Source organism: Anabrus simplex, chromosome 4, assembly GCF_040414725.1.
Source record: "Anabrus simplex isolate iqAnaSimp1 chromosome 4, ASM4041472v1, whole genome shotgun sequence".
NCBI classification, from domain to species: Eukaryota; Metazoa; Arthropoda; class Insecta; order Orthoptera; family Tettigoniidae; genus Anabrus; species Anabrus simplex.
Window position 1 is genome coordinate 165499653 of NC_090268.1, and position 27581 is coordinate 165527233.

The 27581-nt window shown below is 38.0% G+C and overlaps 1 protein-coding gene across 1 annotated transcript in view; it reads right to left on the reverse strand.

Annotated features, from left to right (window-relative positions):
- The window catches only part of Rab14 (RAS oncogene family member Rab14), a 95354-nt gene that overhangs the window by 22679 nt on the left and 45094 nt on the right, over positions 1-27581 (reverse strand). Inside the window, exons 5-6 of the mRNA XM_067145291.2 lie at positions 17709-17827; positions 17532-17600 (exon numbers count right to left, since the gene is read on the reverse strand). Coding sequence (XP_067001392.1) covers positions 17532-17600; positions 17709-17827 — 188 coding nt within the window. The remainder of the gene's footprint in view (positions 1-17531; positions 17601-17708; positions 17828-27581) is intronic.

Consider the following 27581-nt stretch of genomic DNA (forward strand, 5'->3'; position numbering starts at 1 on the left):
TTTATAAGGAAACATTCAATTTCTTCATCAAGAAGACATGAATATATACTTCAAGACGCCATGATGGCTACATGTTAGCGGGAAAGATGTTCCACTTCAACGAAGCTGAAATAACATCAGATCGCTTTAAACACACGCGAAATGGAGTGGTATATCTACCGTACATAACTTTTTTGAGAGCATGACACTATATCCCGTTCATTTATGAGATCGGTGAACTACACACTCCACTGCAACGTGTATATACGGGATTGGTGGACGGGGCACAGCATTCAATAACGTTGTGGCTACTCCAACCACTACTCTTATACCTTCATCTCCTTCACACAATATACATAACATTTGTTTGAGCGCCAGTTACTTTTTTAAGAAAAACAACAAAATTCGGTAGAGCATACCTCTTATATCAATTATTTCAAGGCATGAGGTGATAAACTCACATATCTGGCAATATACAGGGATATGGATCAGGACAATATTAAATTACTGTTGCATTTCCACAATTGAGGATTGTACATGTAACTGGAATCACTTATTATAATTAAAATAAAACTGAGTTTATGACTATAATTTACGTCACAATGAACAAGCATTGACTTCTTTTAATTTAACAAAAAAATATATATAGTGAGATTTGCAGTACTAATAAAAGGAAAATTTAATCTAAACAATAAAAGCTATTGGCATGAACTTGAAGTGAGATGTGATATCGCCGCTGATTACATTCTTCTTCATGTTATGAATGCATAACATGTCTGATGCTTTAATTACCTGATGTCTGCATACACCGCTGTTGAACTTGAAATTCTTGGGAAAACCTATGAGCTGAAGTCGGGAGCCGTCTGCTGTTATCTTCTTATATAACAAGGAGTTGGCCTACATACCATGTACACGTGTAGGGAGCTCCAATGTAATTACGTCCACTCAATATATTATAACAAATTGGAAAATATTATTGAAACATCTTGTGAAGTCCATCCTCACAAGAAGATGTTTCTTTATCAGCATAGTACTCGTCTCTGCTCGGATACAACCACCACTTGTAGACCTCCTCGATTATTACTTCTTCAAACACAACTCTTAGCTCTGACCATCACTCGAAGACCACTTCTTCCATTTGATACATCTGACTGTTACATATGATCTGCACGATATGATCTGAAAGATATGATACCTCTCACCACCGTCGCATCGACTTTTATAACCTCGCGATGACGACTCATCTCCCTACTCTCTGTTCACCCCTTCCACTTCAACATACAGTAGCTGGCGAATACTGACACTTGGTCGCAATCACGTGCCCACACACTGATGTCATCAGTCAAGTGTTGTCTAAGCGTGCCCAAGCGGATTGAGGATGACTATGCTGAATGCGTCACCGGGAAATCTACTTGCACATAACATTCTCAGTTAAACATAGCCTCGAGTGCAAAATACTATGCCAGCTCATCTAGCCAGAGTTACAAGCCACAGCATGACAATATGAAACCAACAAATCTCACTTACTACAATACAGAATAATTACAAATTTCACTTAACCTATGATTAAATACAATAATATACGTGATTCCTAATTATTACAGTCTAAATGATGAGAAACAGAATATATAAAATCTAATGAATCGGGTTAATAATAATAATAATAATAATAATAATAATAATAATAATAATAAATACTGAATGGAATCTGTAACCCTGTTGTACGGTTACAACGTATGTATACGGGTTTGGTGTTGAATGGGTTTGCACTGACACAGATAGGTCTTATGACGACAATGGAATAGGAAAGGACTAAGAGTGGGAAGGAAGTGGCCATGGCTTTAATTTAAGTACAGCCCCAGCATTTGTCTGGTGTGAAAATGGGAAACCATGGAAAACCATATTCAGGGCTGCTGACAGTGGATTTCAAACCAAGTATCTCCTGAGTACAAGCCAACAGCTACGCAACCAAAACCGTGCGGCCACATGCTCGGTGGTGGTTTGGTAAACATCAGTATGAATGGAGACTGGATGACGGGAGTTGAGACACATGGAAGTACTGTATTCTTAATATCACTCTTCAAATCCCTAATCACATCCAAATACACCTATGCTAGTTTTAACATCTGTGTCTTCTCATGGCCTAGTCCTCAGGGACACAGTAGGTTAAAAATCAGTTGGTTACAATGAAGATTTGCTTTGCGTTGCACCAACATAGATAGGTCTTACGGTGACGATGAGATTAAACGAGGGCTAGGAGTGGGGAAGGAAGCGATTGTGGCCTTAATAAAGGTACAGCCCCAGCATTTGCCTGGTGTGTAAATGGGAATAAAATGAAAAACCATGTTCAGGGCTGCCGACAGTGGGTTTCACACACACTAACCCACGAATGCAAGCTAACAGCTATGTGACCCAAAGCCGCACAGCCACTAGCACGGTAGTAGTTTGGTCAACATCGGTATGAATGGGGACTGGATGACAGGTGTTGAGAAACATGGAAGTATTTTTAACATCAAATCCCTATTCACATCCAAATACACCTATACTGATTTGACATCTGTTTCACAGTCACAAAACATTTACTCGCATCTTCCCCTGGCCTAGTCCTCAGGGACATAGCAGGTTGAACATCAGATGGTGCTCAGGTTCATAAAAATGCCTATTTTACATCAATGTTACTCTCCCTCTCCGAAGGGCATATGTTCATATATGGGTTCATACACAAAAGAAGTTCATCACCTAAGCAATGTTTTATAATTTTGATGTCTTTGAACACCCTCTGTTCCATCAGTGTAATAATGAGATTTTATGTTCGGGCCATTAGTGTCTGTGCTCCATATATTTGACTCCTCCCTCGATCCTACAGGAACAGATTCACCTCTCTTGCTTTTGCCAGATGAATGAACAGTTTTTCCAATAGAGTTTTCTAAATCAATCAAAGCTGAAATCAGTATCACTGTCATTGTCTAGTACATTTTCAGCAGTCAGTCGTACCTTTTGCGCTACCAACACTCACTAAACGTCGCACACCGCTCAACTCTCCTAGACTTGAAGCCTTAGTTACGAGTGATAGTGGTCTGATCTAAATATTCAAGGCAAATTATTTGTATTATCTCATGGGGTATTTATAGGTATATATGTTTAATTTTGTAATCTCTTGTGATATTTATAGGTCTGAATATTATAAGATAAGCACAAGCATCAGAAAGCATCTGCCTGCGTCCGCGATTTGTAGTAAGAGCTAGCCAAAACGTCTAATTGACAATACGGAAATGATATTGCCGACATTAAATTCTATAAGGGTTTCTTTAATAAGGCAAGCAGAAATGTCTGATCGCATATAGAATGAACAGCCGAACAAATTTTTAATTACTGTTGGCATTTTCTTGCAACTAATCTAAAAACAAGGGAAAAAAATATGATAAACTACATATATAATACTGACATAATAGTGTATTTATTCGTGTAAAAGAGCTCCCCTGGCTTTTTGGGACAAAGAAAATGAAAAAATAAATCTCGCATACAAGACCCCCCCAATGTAATTTGTCAGAGAAGAACAAAGATTCTGCTTCGAAGCGGGTACAAGCATTACTGCAGGTCCGATCACACCACACAAATTTGTGAATAGTTTTGTCCGTATGACCCGCGCAATGAAAACGCGTCAGTCATGAGGTACATCTGTGTTTCGTAGTTGAGAAATGTTGCCTCCGTAGTGTAGGCCTACTACAGCTCTGATGACGTCATACAATTAGGCGAATAGTTTCGTGTCCGACCTACGCAATTAAAGCATGCATCAGTCATACCATATGTCTGTTTTTTTTGTAGTTTAGAATGTCCACCAGCCTAATAGTTAGCACAGTTAGCTGCCATTCTTGGGGAGCCTGAGTTTGATTCCCGGTACCATATTGCCAAAGATTTAAGAATGGCAGGAAAGTTGATACGCGGTAAAACGGTACATGCAGCTATCCTCCAGCTGTCAAAGACCATCACTTAGTTAGGACTGCCATTACCTGTGCCTGCCATTATGTTCTTTTGTATTAATATTGCATAACATGATACCCTTATCCCTTTCCTCTCTGGGATCGAGTATGAAGCAAGACTAATTTTCGTGGAGTTTTCATGACTGCATGCCCTTCCTGACATCCACCTCAGAGGAGTTAATGAGATGAGATGAATGACATGATATAACAGTAACTAAAACTGACTATATTTACTTTATATGTAGGCTAAAAGTCACGTGTTCATTTATTTTTAAATTTTGAAATACTGCCTTCCAACAAAAATAGCCAGTAAAAACTCAGAATATATTCGTACATTTGTTAAAAAATAGTGTTGAATGTTAACATGTACAATTTATATCTCTTTATAGCCTAGAAGTCATGTGTTCACTGAATAAAATTTGAGGTTATTGCATATCCTTCATTTCTTGGTGGTAGATGAGAAAAAAAGGGGTGTAATACGCGAGTAAATATGGTAGTTTGTAATTTTCTAGGTGCAGTGGAACCTCGATTATCCATTCTCGGAAACTACATTTCCCCGACTATTCGTTCAAATTATGCGGTCCCGCGGGCATCCTAATTAAATCATGTTAGGAAAGGGCTAGGAGTGGGAAGGAAGCAGTCATGGCCTTAAGGTACAGCCCCTGCATTACCTGTTTCTCGAAGAAACAATTTCCCGGATCAACCATCCAGAAATTTCAGTCCAATCAACGCTAAATCCTCGATCAAGTACTTTTCAAGAAACAACATTGTTTATCACGAAAGGATGGCTATGACATACGCATGGATCCTGGCAATAACGTCTCGTCATTGCGATAATTAAGAGCAAGTACTATACTGTGAAAGCGATCGGCAGTGGACTTGCATAAGGGACCATCTTAGCATCGCATTTGGGTGGTATTATTTAGTGAATCCTCGGAAATCATGAAGCAGTGTGGCCACAACAACTAGAAAGGGACAGTGTGCATTTCGACAAATCTACTTGAAGACGGAATGAGTTTCATCAAATGCTTATACTTGTAAAACATCTCCTACATTATGTCCAGGATTAGGTGTTCATTTTTAACCTTTTTCGATTGTATCGCCAAACAGGTTTTCGGCACCTCACCCAGGACTGTATATAGTCACTGCGCTTTCGGACAGGAATCGAAATGGCTCAATCCTAACATGAATCTAGTATTTTAAGATGATCAGAAACAATTATGTTTTCAGGACCAGAACAGATGTTACACTATATAAATAAAGCCATATGAGGTCTTGAGATTGCCTTTTACCGTATTTTCTCGCGCAATTAAGGCACTTTTTTGACGAAAAATACAGGCGAAAACTTTGGATGCATAAAACATTCAAGGAATTCAGACATTTAAAAATTATTTACATTTCATTTACATTTAAAAGGTACATCAAATATAACATAATATAAACACAATTCGTTCAACTCATTTGCAGTTATCACTATTTGGCGTAAAATTCTGGCGTGAGATTTTTTCTGATAAGCCAAACAGGGTACATCAGGTAAGTTGGACACGTGGGTTTGAAGTACCAACACTGGAAAATATTCTTTCCATTACGAGCTGACAACATGACCTGAAGTGAAATAAACATGAACTAATAAAAGTACAATTCATGTAATGTCATAATAATGAGACAGAATGGCAAAAAAAAAAAAAAGAGAAAACTGTCCAACACAAGAAGGGCCAGGCATCGAAGGAGGGACCCTGCTAGATTTCTCCAAACGGTTCGTATCCAATCTTGTACGAGTGAAATGTCCATCCACCCTTTTCCTTGGATACCAACGTGGATCCCTCGCGAAAATTTTACTTTAGGCATTGTTTTTCGTTTTAGAACAACATAAGGTGCAAACTTTCTGCCATCAGCTTTTACAGCAAGCATTGCAGTACATAGTTTTTCGTTTCCGGTAGCCCGTACAATAACACTCGGTGTTCCTTTCTTATCAATTGTTCCACTTTGTGACATGTGGAAACTGGTTGGCGCCTGACCTGAGTTTCCTATTTGGGAGATCAAATATCCCTTCAATTTACGCATCTCAATCACAAAGCTATGAAAATCAGTTGCTTTTTGGTTGAAATCATTCAACACCTTATGGCGTAGTGTTGTTCTTCATCGAAGAGGAAGTCCATTTCCCTTCATAAAATTATTCATCCAGCCGCAGCTAACCTTCAAATCCGAGACACTGATTCCATGTGCAGCGGCTATTTCTCGTCCTTTAAAATACAGCATTTCGTGAGAAAGTGCATATCCAATGTTGCATAACGAAATCATATATTTAAGCACATCCTCCTCTATTTGCGGAAACTTGCCACTTTTTGGTCTGCAAAATTCTTTGCGAGACTTGTTGGTTGCTTCAAATGCACTTCTCTGTCACCGCAGTAGCGCATGTTGCATTCAGACACTGAATACTTCTGGCCCGCTGCCCTATTCCTGTATGTTTCAGCTTAACTGATCACCGCGAGTTTATATGATGCAATGTTACTCTACTTGCTATCTGTGGACTAACAAACAATTTTTAGATAACAGGAAAACGCATGTCCCGTACCCGAAACACTTGTAAAATATGTTTGTATCAGACTGGAATAGTCACCTCTGAGCTGATTCTCTCACTGAACTAGTGCAGTAGTATTTCCTACCAGCTGATAACAGCACGTTGCCCGGTATTTGGAATGCCCGTTTTTTCAGTAGGAAGGCTGCTACTTGAGTAGCTGACATCTTTATTTCGAAACGCATCCAGAGCTGCATGGTGGATGTTCGAAGAAGTGGGTGTCAAATATGGGATCATTTCTTTTTCTCCACTTTGGACCGAAAAATACTTAGATGCGCACATTATGCAAGGGCGTTAATTATGCGAGGGAATACGGTATTATTTTGGTCCTAATATAAAATGTCCTTATAGAAACCACAGTCGTTTTATATGCACAGAGTAATATTTAAAATGTTTGAATCGAGGTGGAACAATATGGAATGAAATTTAATGCCAAAAAAGGCAAGACAGTGATCACAAATAGAAAGGAGAGACTTATGAGAGTGATAATGCTTTGAGTGGAACAGCTCAGGTAGATGGTAGAGAGTTTCAAGTACCTGGAAAATATCATAGAGGAAAGTGGAAGAAATGATAAGGAAATAATTGACCCTGGAAGACAAGCAGGAGTGTTCTTGAAAAGTGTCAGAAGCCTGGTTTGGAGCAAGAATGTCCTCAGAGAAGCAAAAGTAGTACAGGACATACTATGTACCTATTCTGACTTACGCAGCAGAAACTTGGATAATGAGGCAGAAAGCTGTGACTAGGATACAGGCAAGTGAAATTTCTGATAAGCAGGATAGGAGTGACAAGAATGGATAATATGAGAAATGAGAAGGTTAGAGATATAGTAACAGAAAAGCCACTACAGAATAGGATAGAGGTATCTAGACTTAGATGGTATGGACACATGAAGATAACAGGACAACACCAACAGACAGGTGAATAGAGTGGAAGAGTGTGTACAGAGAAGAGGAGAGGACTGGGCAAAAATGAAGAAGTGGTAGGAAGACAAGAGGAGATGGAGAAGCTTATGTTCAAAGCAGACCTGGCCACAGCTGGAAACTGAATATTATTATGATGTATTATTTCCCACTAGTTCTGCCTTATACACCGAGTGTCTCAGTGTCTCAACGTGCTTTCCTGCTGAGTTAAAGGTCATTAATAAAACAACATTTCTGGAATTATAATTTTTTTGAGAACTTTTTTGAGAAACAGTGCTTACATTCAAAACCATATTCTCGAGTTCAACATAACCATTTGAAACAAAAATTCCAACGAGGCCAGCGGAGAGGAAGTTGTTACCTAACTTCCAAATTGTCCGGCACTGCGGTGTAGGGGGCAACGTGTCCATCTGTCACCCAGCGGCCCCGGGTTCAATTCCCAGCCGGGTCAGGGTTTCTTATTCTGAATTAATATCCCTGGCCTGGGTGTTTGTGTCGTCCTTAGCGTCCCTTGCCTCACATTCAACACTCTACACTTCCGCAATTCCACTTACACGCAGGTTCCTCTTGAATGGTGTAAGTAGTGGCAAAAGATCTTCATAGGTCAACACCGCAAAATATTTTTTAAAAATTCTAAATTCCTATTTAGTTTCTTTCTCTTTAGTCTTTAACTTAATTTGGATATTTTCTTTGTTTCTAGATCTCATACATTTTACGTGTTACATGCAGTTGTCAATAGCAAGATTGCAACATTCAAAAGGCTCAATGATTCACCGCAACATAAAATAAGACTGATCCATGCCACAGGAGGATGTATATCCTAATTTTAAACGTTTTTATGCACTTTGTTCTGCCTGCTGTCATTTCTTGATGGATACAGTACTTTTGCATCCATCTCTTGGCACAGGCCAGAGTAAATGTAGCCTCCACCAAAGTCCCAGTCAACATCCATGGCTGTGACAATATGGAAGTTGCTGGAGTATGGGTAGTGCTGAGTAATGACATTCAGAGCATGACTAGTGCATCTGAGTGTTATGAAAGGTGCTGCTCATAGGGTCAGTCGTGCTTCAACAGTACTTTCTGACCCAGTGAGGAAAGCAATGGCAAACTACCTCACTCCTCATCTTGCCTAGTACGCCTCATTTTGGTGCTGCCATTGGTTTTAGGGGTTTCCTTATAACTGCATAACCTTTGGTGGTGCTATTTGAGGATCCAACCAGCCTCTGGGCTGATGATCTAACAGGACACATGCACTTTGTTATATCTGACACATAATATGGTTCTCACTACATACAGACCTTGTGTATCAACCCATCAAAGAACAATTTTAAGATTTTAATGATTAGCTTGCCAGAATGTGTGTGATGTTTTACGACTTGATAGATGCACTTTCTATTCATATTTTAATTTGATGTTTAGTTTTAGATTTTAATGAGTCATGCACCAGTTTCCCAATAAATTTTTATTCCATTGTTCTTTTTAATAATTCAGTGTAAATGGTTCAGTACTGATGGTATTAACTGAAGATGTTCACTAAGTGGATGAAACATGTACTAGTATTTGCTGTCAGGAAATAACTTTTATCTGAACTTCTTTTTAATATTATACTATCTTACTGCAAAAGCTGGAGGTTACCCAAGGACAAAGAGTACTTTTGGATACAGATATATACACGAGATAGTATGGAGTTAATAGTAGGCAAAAGAGTGAGGCACGTTCAACAATTATCTGAGGATCGCAAGCATGGTTCTTGAAGATCATGATGGACTTCTTGAGAGTAATAATGGCAATGTTATAGATGAAATATCTATTCAATCCAAAGATATTGCAGAAGTAGACAAAAAATTTAGGTATGGTTCCTCGAGCACCTAACATCAAGCCGATAACAGAAATGGATGAGAGCTTGTACTTTCACTTATAGAAGTCCACTATTTCTTCATAAATTATTCCTTTTTTCCACATTGACCTCTTCTGGCTGGTTTTCGTTGGTCTCAAATCGAATTATTGGATTGATGATGAAACCTTCAGAACAGGATGGCTTAAAAGCAATAATGTCGATGTGTCAGTTGCTTCGTCTGTTGGAGAGACCCTGTACTTCTTCAAAGAGATTATAACCTTGTCCTCTCAAACCGTTAGCTATCATTGATCTAGCTACATTATGGCGTGAGTTGCGTAGTAAATCACCGTGTGGACGGGCTCCCAGAACATGTGAAAGAGTTTTGAACTCTCTGTGGCAACGCCAGGTACAGTACGCACAGCTGAGACATACCGTCAAATGGGGTGAGATTTGTACAATAATGTCATTTTAGACACATTACCAGCTAGACAGAACATGACAGCAGTAAAACGGCGTCAGACCTCGCAAATCACTAATGAGACCTTTTGATTAATCGAAACTGCCTCAGATAACCACAGACAGTCACATAACTTCCATGGAAAATTGCTAATTGCTATCTTTATCGCGTTTGAATGTACATAGTATGAAATCCACCAAACCTTATCTGTAGTGCAAAATCGGCAGTGTATATTTCAATAGGTGAGTTGAAATTCATTTAGCACATCTCTAAGGATGAAATTCGATTAACACTGTTTTGTTCTGATGACAATTTCCCATTATTATCACAATTACTTCGTGTTTAGTCAGTTTGATGGGATGAGATTGGTACTATAACCTATACCATAACCTCTTCGTTTTTCTCTTGTTTATTAAAAAGCACAAAATTGCCACAAAAATATATAAAAAGAGTGGGCAGAAGGGCTTATAGAAATTATGCTGATGACCAACTGAACTCTGCCATTGACGAAATTAAGAAGAAAAAGCTATCTATATGTCAAGCAGCAAAAAAGTCAATTGAGAGCTTCATCATCTAAACATTTGTTCATATTTTGGAATTTCAGTAAGATTACCGTTAATTACCAATCCAATAAATCTTCTTTTCTGTTTTTCTAGGAATGGAATACCAAAGAATAGTCTATTTTTACAACTGCACAATAAACATGACAAGAAATTTGGAGTTCAACCTGTGTTCACTAGAGATGATGACCTCGTTTCTCATAACTGCTTTGTCAACCTATGGATTTCCGTTTACAGTTGAAGATTTAAAAAATGTAGTTAAGTCATACTTGGATAGGATTGGAAGGAAAGTGAAACTGCATGTTCCTGGAAGGGATTGGGCTTATCTGTTTTTGGACTGTCATTCGGATCAATTGAGCAAGAGAGTTGCGATAAATATATCCCGCAGTCGTGCCAGAATTAGTCTGAATATCATAAAAAAATATTTTGACAGTTCGTAGAAGGAAATGGAGAATGTTCCCCCTTCTAACATTTGGAACTATGAGACCAATTTGGTTGACGATGTGGAAAATAAGTGTTGGTTAAACTAGGGGAAAAAATATCCAGAGAAGATAATACAACAAAAGCAGCCACTTCTCTGATGGTTGCAGGCAATGCTGAGGGAGACATGGCTCCATTGATGGTTAATTACAGGGGCTAAAGGTATTTATGAGACATGGCGAGAAGGGGGTCCTCCAGGTATGAGACACAACAGGACAAAATCTGGCTAGTTTGATTCAAAAGTATTTGAAGACTGGTTCGAATTTGTAATGTTATCGATATTCGGAAGCAGCAGGGCAAAGAAGTTAGAATTGGTGACAACGTAGTTCTCAATTTAATTATCATGTGATCAACTTTGTCAACAGCATGGCATTTCTTTTATTGCTTTGCCTCCTAATAACACACATACTGTATTAGATGTGGCATACTTCAGATCCATGACAGGTGAGTGGAGAAGCATTTTGAATTCATGGAAGGACACTGACTATGGTAGACAATGTGCAACCATTCTAAAGGAGCAATTTCAAAAACTATTCAAGAAACTAATGGAAATTTGTCAGCGAGGGGAAAAGAAAGTATGAAAGCAGGATTCAGAGCATGTGGGATTTGGCCTATCAGCAGAGAAAAAGTCACAAAAAAACTACCCGAGAAGGTCATGCTCTGCATAAAGAGCACATGAGTGACAGTTTTCTTGAGGAGTTACAGAAGAAACGAGAGGAACCGGCAATCATAAAGATGAAACGTAAAAACAGCTAACGCCAAGTGTCGAGTGGCGGTAAATAACTCAACCCCCCATAGGAGCCAACGGCTTCGGGCAGATGAGCCTCTTTGGGTGGGTTGATAGTCCCCTCAGTGCAGGAAATGACACTGGAACCCATCATCTGTGTCTTTGGCCCAACAGCAAAACGGACGGAGGAATCTCCTTTTTGTGGTTCTCATCGGTCGTGGAGGCGGATGAGGTCATGCCAGACAGACTGTCTGTGAAGGCGCAAATCAATAGTATTTCGAGTCTCCGGCAGTCCGTTGCAGTTGTGGTACTAGAATCTGCATGTTGCATCTCATTTGTTAAATTGAAATAATAAATAAGGTAGTTCAACCTATTCAATACAAATAAATACAAAATGTAGTGTTACATTCCTATTTAATTATAAGTGGAATCGGTACTGGTTTCGATCCCAATCCGGGTCATCATCAGCCGAATAAAACGCAAAAAACAATGCATAGGTAAGAAAGAAAGAAAATAAAAGATAAAGTCCCCACAAAAAAACAGTTGAAAAGGCAATGTAAAACAACAGGGATAGGCACATTTTTGAAGGAAAAAGTGGGGTTCTTCTTGAATTCGGAGAAATACGGTACTATCATTTTTTCAGAATGAAATTAAACTCTCGCTTTCACGAAAAATAACAAACAGGTAAGCCGTAGTGTGGATATCATCCGCGGAAACGCAAGTTTTAAACAAATTGATTGCCTTTTCATACCGATTTTAATGTGTATGGGGGTTCTTCCGACTTTTATACAAAAATCGGGTATAACGACAATCCGCTACAGCGAGTAAATTTTTCGGTGTTATGAAGACTCGCTATTACGGACTTCTACTGTATTCCTTTTCATTCTTTTAGTGGAAAGGCAAATCAATTGTCCATAAGAATGCATCTTATTTTTTTCTTTTTTGTATGTTTAAAACTATTAAACATGTTTTTATATCCAAATTTCCTTCTTTCAAACAGTCCCCAAATTGTCCCACAGGAGTTAGATTAGGACATTGGACAGCAGCATAGTTGTCTCCATGGAAAAGTGAGCTGTCCCAATCTCACCCCATAGATTTCAAGTGGAACCCACCTGAATGACTCAAGTTTAAAGTTCTATGGATGAAATGAAAGCTTGAGGATACCCCTTCATTTTGACATGCTACATGAAGATATATAGTTGCTTTCTGTGAATTAAGGACACAAAAACTTCAAAACCTGTACCAATCTCACCCCACGTTACAGTAGGCATTCATTTTTATTGCCTCATGCTATTCATTGCAAGACAGTTTCCGCGGATGCTTGGAAGACACAAAGAATCATCTTCAGGAAATGAAAACTGATCTCGTAATTCCTGGTGGACTCAGACATTGTCTGCAGCCCTTAGATGTTTCTGTCAACAAGCCCTTCAAGGAAAACATACGTGCAGTAAATTGTATGCCAAATGGATGGCAGGAGGGGAGCACGAGCTGACGCCAGCAGGCCGTCAGTTGAACTCTTGTTTGATCGTGTTATGCGCGCATGGGTTATGGTGTCGACAGACGTTATTGTGAAGAGTTTCTTGAAGACGGGCATCACAAATGCGTTGGATGGAAGTCAGATCAGGATGATGCAGTATGGGATGGTGAACAGAATGATGCACATGAGAATAGCTCGGAGACTAAAGGCAATGACAATGAATAGGGTACGTTTGTCATGTCTTGTTTCAATAGCCTAATGCAAATTTTACGGGTTATTTTTGGGAATACGACCTTTAGCACACAAATCCCCGCATATATCACGCACGGTCAATGTTCACACTTATTTTTTGTCAAAACGGTGCGAGTTACATGCAAGCAAATACGGTATTTCTTTGCAACTGTCTCATTGCTTCATAACGGGTATAGACAATAAATAATCTGATCTGGGTTAATTTTCTTCTTTATATTTTCTAGATTTGGGAGGGGTTGTGTGTAAAGCACACAGGAGATTAAACATGACACAGAGCAGTAATAATCAGTTTAATTTTGTTACTTCTACCAAATAATTTTTAAAATATGGAAAGTAAGAATGAAGAGCATCAGTCATTATTATCAATTATTCCGATTCCAAAATAAAAATACTGTCAAACCAATGATGGTAAGAGTCATGTACAGTAGAACCTTGATGCATCGTTCCCAGAACTTCCATTTTCACGTGTTAATCATTCAATTTATTCGGTCCCAAAAGTATTCCATATAAACCACTGTTAAATTTCTCCGCACCTATCGTTCAATGAATGACGTTTTATCGCATCGATCGTCAAAAACATATTTGTCCTCAGCCACTATTTTCCTGTACTCATTGTTTGCAACTAAAATCGCAAAAGTTTGCTTTTTAATTTAAAAGCGACAGCTCAATATTTTAGCACAGAACAACGGTAACCTGATACGCAAAAATGTACGAGCGATTCAGAGTTACTAGTCTTGAGCAAGGATCTTTTAGGCTGAAGTGCACTGTGCAGGTTTATTTACATGCTACCACGCCTACGAGCCTCCTATCTATGTATATAGAATAAGAGTTTTGTCTGTACATTGCTCAGAATTCATGAAGTACGGAATTTCTGTATCAGTCGTGTCCACAGTAACACGGAAATGCATTTTTTAAAAAAAAATTCCGTAATTTCTGTCTGTATGTACGTATGTTCACACATCACAAGAAAACAGCTGTACAGAATTTAATGAAAATCGGTATGTGAAGTTGGAGAATATGTCACTACAATCTAGGGTTAAAATAATTTTATTCACGCTGAGTGAAATGGTAGTTTAGGCGAAGGCCTAAAATTTAATTCTGAAATATTTATGTTATTAGTGGCCGTATCAATAAATACTACATAGCTATGAATTATTACATTTCCGATCATTTATGTCTTATACATTGTTGCCGTACCGGCTATGATCACAGAGATATTTATGAATTTGGATTTTGGTTACTAAGCCCATTTCAGCGCCGAATCACGAGAAAATGGGTAAACAGAATTTAATAAAAATCGGTACGCTATATAAAGTCTGAGAATAAGGAACTACAGTCTACGCTATAAATAATTTTATAAGACACCTTAATATCACAGGGTCGAAAGAAAACTAAATGTGAAGGCCTCCAATATAGAAAGCTCATAAAACTGATCAACAATAACATTACATTGACCATTGTTTGTTGCGATGTGCTTTGTGTCTCCTGTAGCCACTCATCTCCGATAGATAGGATCACTGTTGAGTACAGAGTATTTTTTTTTTTAATTTGCTCTACGTCACACCGACACAGATAGGTCTTACGGCGACGATGGGATAGGAAAGGGCTAGGAGTGCGAAGGAAGTGGCCTTCGCCTTAATTAAGGTACAGTCTGGTGTGAAAATGGGAAACCACGGAATACCATCCTCAGGGCTGCCGACAGTGGGGTTTTGAATCCACTGTCTCCCAGATGCAAACTCACAGCTGCGCGCCCCTAACCACATGGGCAACTCGCTCGGTCGTACCGAGTGTAACAGCCTGCCTGAATATTGGTGGAAAGTAGCTGGGGAGTTAGATAACTTTCTTCTTTAGCATGCCATTCCTCTGGTTCATAAATTTTCTGATACTACAGGTACATAACACACTAGTTCATCATAGCATTCGAGTTATTCAATCCCCACCCTGAGGCACTGATTGGAATGAGCAGTGTATATTTAATGGAATAATGGTACAGGAGTGTTCACGGCAGTCTGCGGCCTGGTCATTTGCGGTCTGAAACTTTGGACTGTTAGATCGGCACCGTAGTACTGTTTGTTAAGTGAGAAAATGTGCGCTTTTCATTGGATAGAGTATTTTATATGATAACAGCACTTTTAATTGCTACATTCCTACTGACATTTTTGTAATAACCTATGTTGACAGTTAGGAAAACCACAAATTCAGTCTTTCTGAGAATCTCGTAACGAAGCGCAGGTACATGAGCTAGTAAGAAATAAATTGACAAATGAAATTTATATCTTATAATAATATGAGCCTCCTAGCGCCATTTCTACTCCTAGACCCACTACCCGACCTCTAGAAGAATTCTTACTTATTTAGAAAAATTAAAACGGAGCCACGGTGAAACTCAGATTTGCCACCATTTTCTGTGTTGCTATTGGCTGGCTAGGACTACCACTTTCACTTGAAAATAAGAATATTGGACAGTTTACAATCATGATGGCGTGTACAGGGTGCTTTTTAATTAGTCACAGAGTGATTAAACGTGTCGTACCTTGTGGAGTGTGTGGGATGCTAAAGGCCTGTTTGGCTTTGTTGCCCCCCTGCCCAATTGTCTTCTCACAAGCCGGACCTAACCAATACAGTCCAAGTGTCTTCTAACTAGTGCCTAAGTTACCAGCCTCACATAGCCTACTGTGATAACATCCGAAACACGCCATGTTGAATTTCTAACCTCTGCGACATCGCCCGAGTCATGCTGTGTTGGATCTCCAACTTATCTTCCGTAAGGGTCTACGAAATCCAAACCAAAATGCAGGTTATTGCCGCAATATCCACGTTTAGCATTAACTGGCAATAAGGTTTTCAATTATTATGAGATGAAAAGTGAAAAGAAACGGCATAAAAGCCATAATTTTTATTTTCATCGCATATATCGTGGTTGCAATATTTTGATGCCGTTATAGACAGGGTCTCTCTTATAAACCCAGACCGAGCACATGGTGTTTGTACTCTGCACTACAGCAGCTGCCTCAGCTCAACTTACGTCATGCGCGGCCGTCCTGCTTTAAGCATGTATACAATCTTATATGAAATCTTACCTTATAAAAGAGGCTGGAAGTGTCATCTTTCATGAACACCCTTAGGATTTTCTGCACACCAATAGTGAGAGTTATGACTATTCATACTACCATTCCAATGAAACCAGGCCTCATCCGAAAAGAACATAAGCTGTGGGTCGAATAAACTATCATTCAATGATGCAAGATAGCACTCAAAATATCTCACTCTTGTGGCTGGATCAGCAGATTTTAAACAATGGGCCCGTGTAAATCTGTATGGTTTGATGTGCAACATCTTTGTAACTGTGTGCAGAAGAAACCGGAACTCCAACTTGTGCTAATTTTGTGAGTGATTTATTTGGTGGCCATTCAAGATTCGCACCAATGTCACCTAGCTTTACCTCTGTTAAAACTGTTTGTGTGCGCACATGATTTTTTATTGAGCAATGAGCCAGTAGTTTCACATTTATTTACAATTATGCAAATCTGTGCTCATGAAGGTGACATTTCATCAGGCAATTGTTGAACAAATGCATCGTGTCCTCATCGAGCCGACTTAAAATAATCTTTATATATGAAAACACGGTCTTGCAATGAAAACTGTCTCACCATGTTAACAGCTGAGATTCAGACTGGCTATACATGCTAGGTCGAACACGTGCACGCGCCTTGAAATGTCAAGAACAACACGCGTGCCTCCCATACAGCTGCTTAGGTCTAAGAGTAGAAACGCCGCTGGACGGTCTGGGTTTATAGGAGAGACCCTGTATATGATAATTATGTCCGGCTCCATGGCTAAATGGTTAGCGTGCTGGCCTTTGGTCCAAGAGGTCCAAGCTTGGGTCGGGGATTTTAACCTTCCTGGGTTAATTCCGATGGTTTAGGGACTGCTTGTGTGCGACATTATCAGCATTAGAATTTATCATAGGTAGGGCCGTATTTTCATAGATGGGCAGGTCACCTATCACGTGTCAATTCAAAAGATAAAGAAAAATGTCCAAATACAGTATCCGTTTTTTTATTATTCTGCTTTCCCCCCTATTTTTTAAGTTACTCGGACACTCCCGGCACTAAAAGCCATACGCCATTTCATTTCATATTTTTCCCGCATCCATCGGCATTTTCTCCCCACCCCACTGAAGAATGATGCATCAAAGTTTTACTGCAAACGTAAAAACCAAATACAAAACTTCCTGTTCTACAAATCTATATTTATACTGCACTATTATTGAATACCACTTGCCTGCCATCTTGAATACTTTGATAGATCTTCTTTGCTGTTTCTAAGAATGCTTCTTCAACATTTTCACCCCTTTAAAATAGAACAAATTGGAGAGAGATTTAGTACAAAATACGTAAATTCCTTCAAATTAAGTTACAGAAATTTCACTTTCACTAAATAAAAAGATTTTATACTTACGTTCTAGCACTTGCTTCAACGAACATTAGTCCATTCTCATCTGCAAACTGCTTTGCTTCTTCATATGTTACATCACGTTGGGCTTCTAAATCACACTTATTACCGATCAGAAATATTACCTGGAAAAATGTAAGAACACTAAAATTATCCCAAATAGTAAAACACACACCAAATTCTTCCTCAACAACAAAAGGTAAACAAGTAAAAGAGTTGTTAAGTTATGAACCCGAACCTTCAAGAGCGCACAGCTAATACTTTGGTTGATCTTTCTACATAGAAGTCTTCCAGCAATGCAAAAGATCACTGTTCTTTGTTTCAGTATTCAGTGTTCTCCCCAGAAATTTTCGTCAGCCGGGTGGCACAAGCAAGCATCCGGGTCGGGAATACTACGCAAATTAAGAATATGATAACATTTGAATTTATTCCCCTCAAAGCATTAACAATATCAGACAGATAATCATTAACTGCAAAATTGAACAATTTTAGTCTTATGATCAAGAACAAGATATAACATAGTATTTTTAACTTCTACTGTTCCACTGCTCATTCATTATCACGTAACACCGGGGCTTACCACTCAGTTGATGTGGAGTGCCATTCGGGTTTGTGACGTCTTGCAAAATTGAGTTTGATTCCACACTAATCCAGACACTACGTGATAGTCAAGCTAAACATTTAAACTCTGATCTAACTGATGCAATTATTTTAACAATAATAAAGATTTATCATTTAAACAATTTTACAGTATTTAAATATTAATTTGGAATACCCAATGACTGAAATAACATGTATTAAAACGGCATTAAAAAAGTCGTAGGGAGAACACTGAATATTAGTTTCGGCCTTATATAAATACCTGATAAATAACTGATTAAAGTTAGCACAACAAAAACTGTTGCTCTGAAAATGTGTAGGGAAGAAACTGGCTGGCACACAAAGCTTGAAGGTGAAAACATTGAATGTGCACAGTTATTTCCAGCAGGGGTACACACATAAAGAAATAGTAAACAGAGTGGCTAGTAGTTCTAACTTCTACAACCTCGTAAGATATCTACTTTGGGATAACAAGGAGCCCATGAGAACCAAGATAACACTGTACAAGTCATACTTTGTGCCCATTCTCACATACATTATATACTCCTCAATGTTTTACTTCTAAATTGATGTTTTGGCAGATTTTGGCTCTGTCTGGTGGTTATGCATTGAAACATAGATATACAACCAATCTCAAGCTGCCATTCATATCGACTTATATCGTCAGATTGTGATCTCAAAACCTAATTGCTAACTCTAATATGTACATTCACCACGTGATTAACCTATCTCGCTCAACGTATGGTATGCGGTACGGTTTGTGATCTTTTGCATTTTTCTTCAGTAATTAGTGCTTTTCATATTAGTCTTTATCTCTCTAATATAGTACAGTATAGTGTAGTTAACAGTTTAGCATAGCATAAGTTAGTACGATACAGGTTTAATAGTTAAGTGTATATAAATAGCTGTAGTTTCATTTACGTCCGTGTATTGGTTAGTGTACTTAGTTCTTGCGTGTTTAGCATGTGTCAGTGTAATCCGGAAAAGACAAGTGGCAAAAAAGTGACTGAGATCAGTGGAGTGTTCCCTTTGTAGGCCATAACCTAATTCCTGTGCCAGGCATTAGCAGTGAGTGATGTGTTATTTCCTTTCTCTTTTATTCTCAACGAAGTATTCTCTTTTTAGTGTCGAATGTTGTTAGTAAGTGTAGTTTTTGTGAATTTGTTTCCAATCCTGATTCATTAGCTTTACTGAGTACGGTATTAATTTTACGAGGGCTCTTTACCGCGGTCATATTGCATCCGCTGCTCTCGCTGCAGTAGCGTGCTAGCAACAGAGGTAGGGCAATGCTCATTTGTTCTGCAAAACGTCAATTTAGAAGGAAAGCCATGTGGAGTACAGAAACATGTACACTGAAAGAGCAAGAACTTAGTAAACTGCAGGCATGTGAAATTAAGTTTCCATGAACTACCCTCCAAAAAAAACAAGCCAGGACCATGTAAGGAACGAAGACACCAGAATGGAACTGGAAGTGGACTCAATAGAAGGAAAGCTAAGGATTTCAGGACTAACATGTTATGGACGTGTGAAGTCAATAGAGAACAGTCATGAAGTTTGTTTGCAAGGATATCCTATTTCCAAATGTAAGAATAACATATTTCATTTACTGAAAAATGTACCATTTTTTAATTTCATGCGGCTATTTCAAACCGGTTGCAGCCCTTGTAAGGCAGACCCTCCGGCAAGGGTGGGTGCACCTGCAGCGTGCTATTATGGTCGAGAACAGTGTCGTGTGCGGTGTGTGAGTTGCAGGGATGTTGGGGACAGCATAACACCCAGTTCCCGAGTCAAGGGAATTAACCATTTAAGGTTAAAATCTCTGAACTTGCCAGAAATCGAATGGCACTACGCTGACTTTTCAGCCAAAGACCTGGCCTGCCATTTGTTATTGTCCTTTCTATCGTGATCCCCCCCATCTTTTGAAGGAGATTCTCACTAAGAAGTCGGCATCAAATTGCTCAAATAGTGACAATGAAGTAGACAATATGTCTGTATAACAGAAAGCTCACAGTAACCAACGAGAAATTGTCTACACTCATAAAGTGAGAATGACAGCATAAGTAATTAAAGAATAGAATGGCCATTGAAAGAAATCATGAACTTGCAATACGATAGCCTTAAAATGTTATAAAAATTACGACAAAGGTGAGTGTTGTAAGTAAAATGGTATACATGGTTAGGCAGGAAAATTACACATGCTTTATACATTGTGGAAGTATTTGGTTTAATAACATGCTGAACCAGAGTTGCCAGATTTTGGAAATTCCAAAGAGAGACTATCCTTTTCTTGGAAATAAATATTTACATACGGACTATTAGAAGGGATAACTGGTATGGCCATATGGGTAGGGGAAAATGTGTCATTACAAGCAATAATTTTCCTCATTTATACACATTAACATCTATTATACTTACAGAACACTGTAAAGAATGCCATTTTTATAAGTTATAACATAGGCTACTACAAGTCCTACAATATATGTAAGTAAGTGTAGGCTACTTTGTCTCAGTTCAAGCATATTTCTCACTTGATTTGGCATTTTCAATCAGTTTCTTCCCATTCTCAAAATTTAAAAACTGCTTAAACTCTTGGCAAGACAGATTGTAATTGAATTTTACAAGTAACTCACTCTCAAGTGTGTTCATGCTCAAACTATTTCTTTATTTTCTCCAAAACCATTCATGAGACTAAAAACTCTTTCTGATGAGGTATTGGAATGTAGTATGGGAAACACAAAAAATACAAGTTTTTGCAACTCCGAAGCTTGATGTTTACAAAAAAAAAAAAATTTAAACCATTTTGGTCTGTTTCAACACTGGATAATTTTTCATTTTGGTTCTCTATGACAAAATCTTTTAATCCAAGATACTCTTTGAATTAAAAAATCAACATTTATGTTAGGAATCAAACTCTGATACAATTTGAGAGAAATAATCTATATACAACATATTAGGATCTCTTAAAGACAAAATTCACAAATACCTAAGCCTATTATTTTCAAACTGAAACCATTTCTCCAGGTATATTATGGCTGTGTCAAAGAACAAATTAGCTTTGTCCTTAGTTTGATTAATAGCCTTTTTTTTCTCTTTGCTTTACGTCAACCGACACAGATAGGTCTTATGGCGACGACGGCACAGGAAAGGCCTAGGAATGGGAAGGCAGAAACCATGGCCTTAATTAAGGTACAGCCCCAGCATTTGCCTGGTGTGAAAATTATAAGAACAGGCAATAACTGAGGCAGCAACTGATTTATAATTAAACAACTCTCCTGAGTTAAAAAATAAGACTTTATAGGTAAAAAATTCTACACCAGCCTTTCAACTGCTGGTATCAAAGACAACCATCTTGTGGGAACATGGCAAAGAAGTTGAGCCCATTCTACATCTAGCCACTCAAAAAACTTTCAGAGGGGCACTCTTCTTAGTTGAATTATTAAACTCATATGATCTGATCACAATACATTCTACATCATATTTAAACATATTACAACCATGGAATATAAACTTCATGGTTCTGATCAATATTGAATTGTAATCACAATAATAATTATTAAATTTATGTCATAATGATCCACCTTTCAATGCTATAATATGCAATATTTTGAATTACATTAACTAGGGACTAGTTTCGGCCTTGGCTGGCCATCTTCAGCCTTAATGTAAAACATCTAATAACTAAACAAAATGTGCCTACACAATTGACATAAAACAAATATACAATTGACATTAAAAACTGGGATGAAATTAATAAATTTGAAAATAAATAGCATCTTGAGTATGGTCATCATCAAGACTCTTTCATGTACTAATATTCATAGAAATATTAGTTCTATCATTGCTAATCATTACAATTTCAATTGTAAACGGGAACTGGTAAATGTTGATCCTGTAGTCAAGCACCAAATCTACTTGAGTGGTGTTAGCCGTATGCAAGTCACTGGACGCTGCTGTAAATAACCACCAGCTGACGCAGAACTGCTAGATGGTGTTTCAAGATCAATCAACGTAATAAAATGAAATGCTCTCATAGTGCTTGTTAAAATCATGCTGAAATGTTGTTGGACACTGTCAGGACGGCACATGAAGATGTGGTTAAAACAGATACATTGTGTCTGGTATAAAATTTGCAATTCATTGCGGTGTCCATAAAGTTAACCTGAATAAAATTAGATAAAACTAAATTAATGAATTGAAGGAGAGAGCGTGTTAGTTAGATGGCATGGGTTTCATAAGACTTACCTCTCATTGCAACATGTGGTATGTGGCCTATCGTTGTGTGCTTCATACAACCGGTTTTGAGATTCAAAGAAAAAGGAAGGGGCGGACAAGGAGGGAGAGGCGGGGCAAGGGGTGGGGCAAGGTAAGACCCGCTCCTTCACAAACTAACAGTTCTATGAATATTAGTACATGAAAGAGTCTCGATGATGAGTATATTCAAAATGCTAAGAAATTACAGCCTATTTATTTTCAAATTTACTCATAATTTCATCCCGGTTTTTAATGTCAATTGTATCTTTGTTCATTTGTTTTATGTCAATTGTGTGTATGCACATTTGTTTATTAGATGTTTTACTTTAAGGCTGAAGATGGCCAGCCCAGGCCGAAACAAGTCCCTAGTTAATGTAATTCAAAATATTGCATATTATAGTATTGAAAAGTATTGACATTACAACCAGCTTTTGCAGAATTATTAATGAAATGGCAAGGGCAACCTATAGCAATTAAATTATTTTGTTTTTCCCTTTAAAGCAGTGTAAACATTTTCGCTCTTCCCAAAAATCACTGTGGCACTGTCAGCACAATAAAATGACACGTTTATAAAAGGTAAGTTAGTCTCAACCAGTTTATCTACAATCCGGGAATCTTTTAGTGACCCTTCGTTTTACGGCAGTGAGGGGCAAGGAGAGAACTAAATTCTTCCAGTAGAACTGTGAACTGAATGGAATCAAAATTTGAACTGCATCGACAGTGTGATCGATATGAATTTTCCAAACATTTATTATCTAAAGCCAACAATTGCGTCACACCAATACATGTATATACAGTAGGCTTGTTGTGACATTTTTATTTATCCATAAAGGCCTAATATCAATCATAATGAAATAGATTGGCCTACCTCTTTTTACTAGGGGTGCATGGGTATGCAGGAAATGTTTTATTTCTCTTAATTGTGGAAACATATATGCAGCAAATCGTTCAATCGACTTGCTATCGGGGGAAGAGCAACTGTTTATCTTCTTTTTTCTGTATCACAGCAGTTTTCTACGTCTGCTATCATTTTTCTGCCCTCAGTGTGTATAGACCGTGACGTTCTTTTCCAAGTAGGAGTTCCAAGGTATACATGTGATGTACTTGGATTTTCCTCAGCCATTGCAATAGGTTTCAAAAGTTCATTTTTCAGCTGCATTACTTTGCTTTATTGTAAAAATAACAATAGTATTTGAAGTTTTGCAACTGCATCACGAGATGTCTTATGGTGACGCGTAATAAATTCATTTTGGTGTCATAGGTTGCCAATCCGTATCTCGAAGATTACTGGGGTCTACCGATTCAGCACTAGGGAGCCGAAGTGTCACAAAATTTCGTGGATAGTACTATAGAACTAGCTATAGTTGCAGAGCCTTCAGAGTGTAAATTATAAAAACAACAGTTTCGTCCGTACACCTTGCTTTCTTGTGAAGTACCGCAACAATATCGGAAATGTTTTAACATTCCGTTTATTTGAAGCAAATGTTTGCACTCCAAACAATGTCATTTTTTAGATTCACAACCAATAAATCCAACAAAAATGGCCCTAGGACATTCTCATCAATTTGTGTCATCTTAGTTCTTTCACATCTATATTTACTGGCAATTTTAGAATCTAGAATCTAGAAATAATTTTGCACAATCGGCTGGTAAATAACTCTGAGAATGCTTGAGAGCATGATACACAAAGTTTACTTTGGCCTTAATCACATCATCTGTTTCTTTGTTATCACCACAATTCACGAAAAAAGGAACTTACATTTTTTTCTAAATTTTTCTTCTCTCTGCGTCATGAATTTATTATGAGCATCAGTTTTTGAAGGTTTCGTAATGCCACATACACCACCATGACCAACATTAAATTTGCTATTACATACCCAACACTTTGCGAAATATTCATTTTCCCCCTTCTCTATGCAAGAATAAGTAGAGATCCGTGTTTCCCTAAATTTACACAATCTCTCTACTTTTTTCCACAATGAAGTCTTCACCTTCAAATGCAGTTTGTCTTTTCACTGGGTTTTGAAGGAGCAGAGACGCTTTCACTCTATATCGACATTTTAATTAGATTCAGAAAAATTACCAAGTTAACAAGAATGAGACTACCTCTCAGTTTCACAATAGAAATTTTTCTCATTTCTTAATGTCTTAATGTCGCTGGCGTGAGCACAGATCAACCCACGCTGTGAGCAAGCATTTAACAATGCATTCTGCAACCTGTTAAGATTTGAAATTCAGAGTTGCAAACTTGCATCATTATCGCCTAAATTAATGTACTGTATTTACGCGAATAATCCCTGCACCCTAATTTTAGGAAGGCTAGTTCTGAAAAAAATTAACGAACTAAAATTCTTCCATCGAAGGAGTAACATATGCATAAACAAACATTTCATATCACTCCGCGAGTTCGTGATCTTTACGCAAATGTGAATGTGTACATTTACAGATATAGTTGCTTTGCCTATAAATATGTTAGAAATGCATTATCACTGCTATAAAATATATATGCCATGAAAATTATCAAGTAGGCCTAGGTATTTCATTAATCTGAACTTGCAGTAGGCTCGATTCCCTGTAGATCGAAAGATCCATTGTCTCTTGCATCACTAGTATCCTCTCCTAAATTACTTACAAATTCATTACACACCACATCTAAAATATTTTTCACATGCGATCTTTTCTTTATGCGAGTATTAACACGACCGGTGATAGATAATTTTTTTCGTGCAATGTAAACAGTTGAAACACACCGGCGAACTCTGATGTCAGTTTTGCGATATGGTAAAACCTCAGTAATTCTAAGTCGTTGGGACGCAAATATCGGATTTTGAATTACGTGATTTTGAATTAACCGCCAACTTGTACTTCAGAAATGCCTTGCAGCATCAGAAAATATTCTGAGATCCATTACTGCATGTAGTTAACATTGATTCACAGTTTAAAACCTTTCCAATGCAATGGAAAAGTACTATTTCCAAAATGTATCCAACAAGGTGCATTTACAGTATTCAAATAATGCACTTGGATAACTCCTTGACAAACATAACCTCGCGCAAAGATAGAAAAAAAAAAGGGGGAAAAAATATTCAAAGACGAGAAGTCTATGCTGGCTCCCCTGTGCAAGTACTTTATTCACTGGATTACTGTACTGTATGCATTTTTAGATGCCTTGTAGTTGCACGGAAACTACCCGATGCCCTTAAAACACCATGGCTTATCGAACTTTCCTATCACGAGGGGAGGAAGTCTTTCGCTTCCGTCTGCATTGCAACACAGTACAGTGATCCCATCTCCTTTCAAAAAGTTAGTTTGGGCTAGGCGTGAAAAACCAACGCAGTTTCTTTGGCAATGACAATAATGTTTGTTGCCTACGAACTGATTATAATTATGAGCCAGGCTTTTTCGCCGACTGTTGGCATCGTCAAAGAGAATCGCCAGTGTTCGCGGATTCTGCCTCTTCGCACACTGCCTGTTACGTGATACTGTGGCGTACCTTAAAACGCTGAATACAAAAGAATTAAGATTTCACTCAAACTTAGCAGCTATGAAACAAACTGTCAACACACCGAAGTGAGGGAAAGTGTGGAAAGCAACTTGTGCATGTTACGGAAGACTCATTCTATCGTGACACGGAGAAATTCTGAATTTAAATTACTGTGTAAAATACTATTTTTTAAAAATGTAAAAGCAGTTTTAAATTAAAAGTCTCAATTGATCTGCATTTAAATGGGGGCAGTTTTCCTTCATCTGCAGATACATGAAAGCATAACTGTACACCAAATATCAAAAACTAGGTGAGCCAGGAGCGTGTTGCCAACAATGACGTAAATAAAACCCACACCCCAATCTTGTGCCTCAAATTTTTTTTAAAACATGTGGGGATTATTCACGTAATATGGTATATTATTCCAGCTTAATTTTGGGGTTTGGTACACAAGCCGACTATCACCAATTTGGGTCTCAGAAATGTTTTAACCTAAAGGGAGAATTTTACCATGTCCAAAGAAGGAACTTAGATGCGATAATGATGATTTTTTTGCAATTTGTAAATAATTATTAAATGCAAATATTTGTCAAGCGCTACGACTCTTTTGCCATTGTAGCCATGTTTATGACATGTTTCACAGTCAACTTGCTGAAGGTCAGCCATGATGAAACTAGATGTTATGAGCCAACATCTGACATTTAAATTTACATAAAAACACAAACTAAGCACAGCATGGATTAGAGCAGAAAATGATCAGTTCGCAACACAAAATGCATACTGATGATATAAATTCACCATAGAAATCACAATGAACTATTAAATTACTGGAAATTAAAAACAAAGGAAGAAAGGAACAAAGGAAGATACCACTTGAGCGCCCGATTATTATGGAGCAACTTACAGCTCAAAACTTAAGAACGCAGGTGCATGTATAGGAATCGGAAAAGCATGTACGAACAATATGAAACGACATGTGAAGCAGCAATGAGGAGAGATCCTTCCTTTATGCTTGCCACAAAAAAAAGTGTTATTACTTACACAGAAAAATTAAAACGGAGGCTACATTACGTTGCAAGTTCACAAAGTAGCAAGAATAAGTAGTTGTTCGAATAGTACTCACAGATTAATACAGAAGGTTATTTTGGTATCCATTGCACGTACTGCCAGGCACTATCTATGAAGCCAGCAGGCATTAAATTGAAAGTACTCGAAGTTAGTTTCATCACACATTGTCGCGCAATTAAACACCTAAAACACCGCACATAAATCCACCCTGAATGTATGAATCATTCCTTAATTAGTTAACTACACAACAGCGCACATCATGCATATATGAGCCATTAATTAAATATAAAAACTTGAATTGATAGTAATAGCACCATCACGACGACGTGGTAATGGCTACAGGTAACCGCCCCTCCATCTTCGATCTACACATGTGCACGGGAAATAGCAACCTAACGAATGTAACCACTTGGTGATTCCCTTCAACCCCAACCCGACTACTTACCTGTTCATATTGACTAAGAACATAAATCATA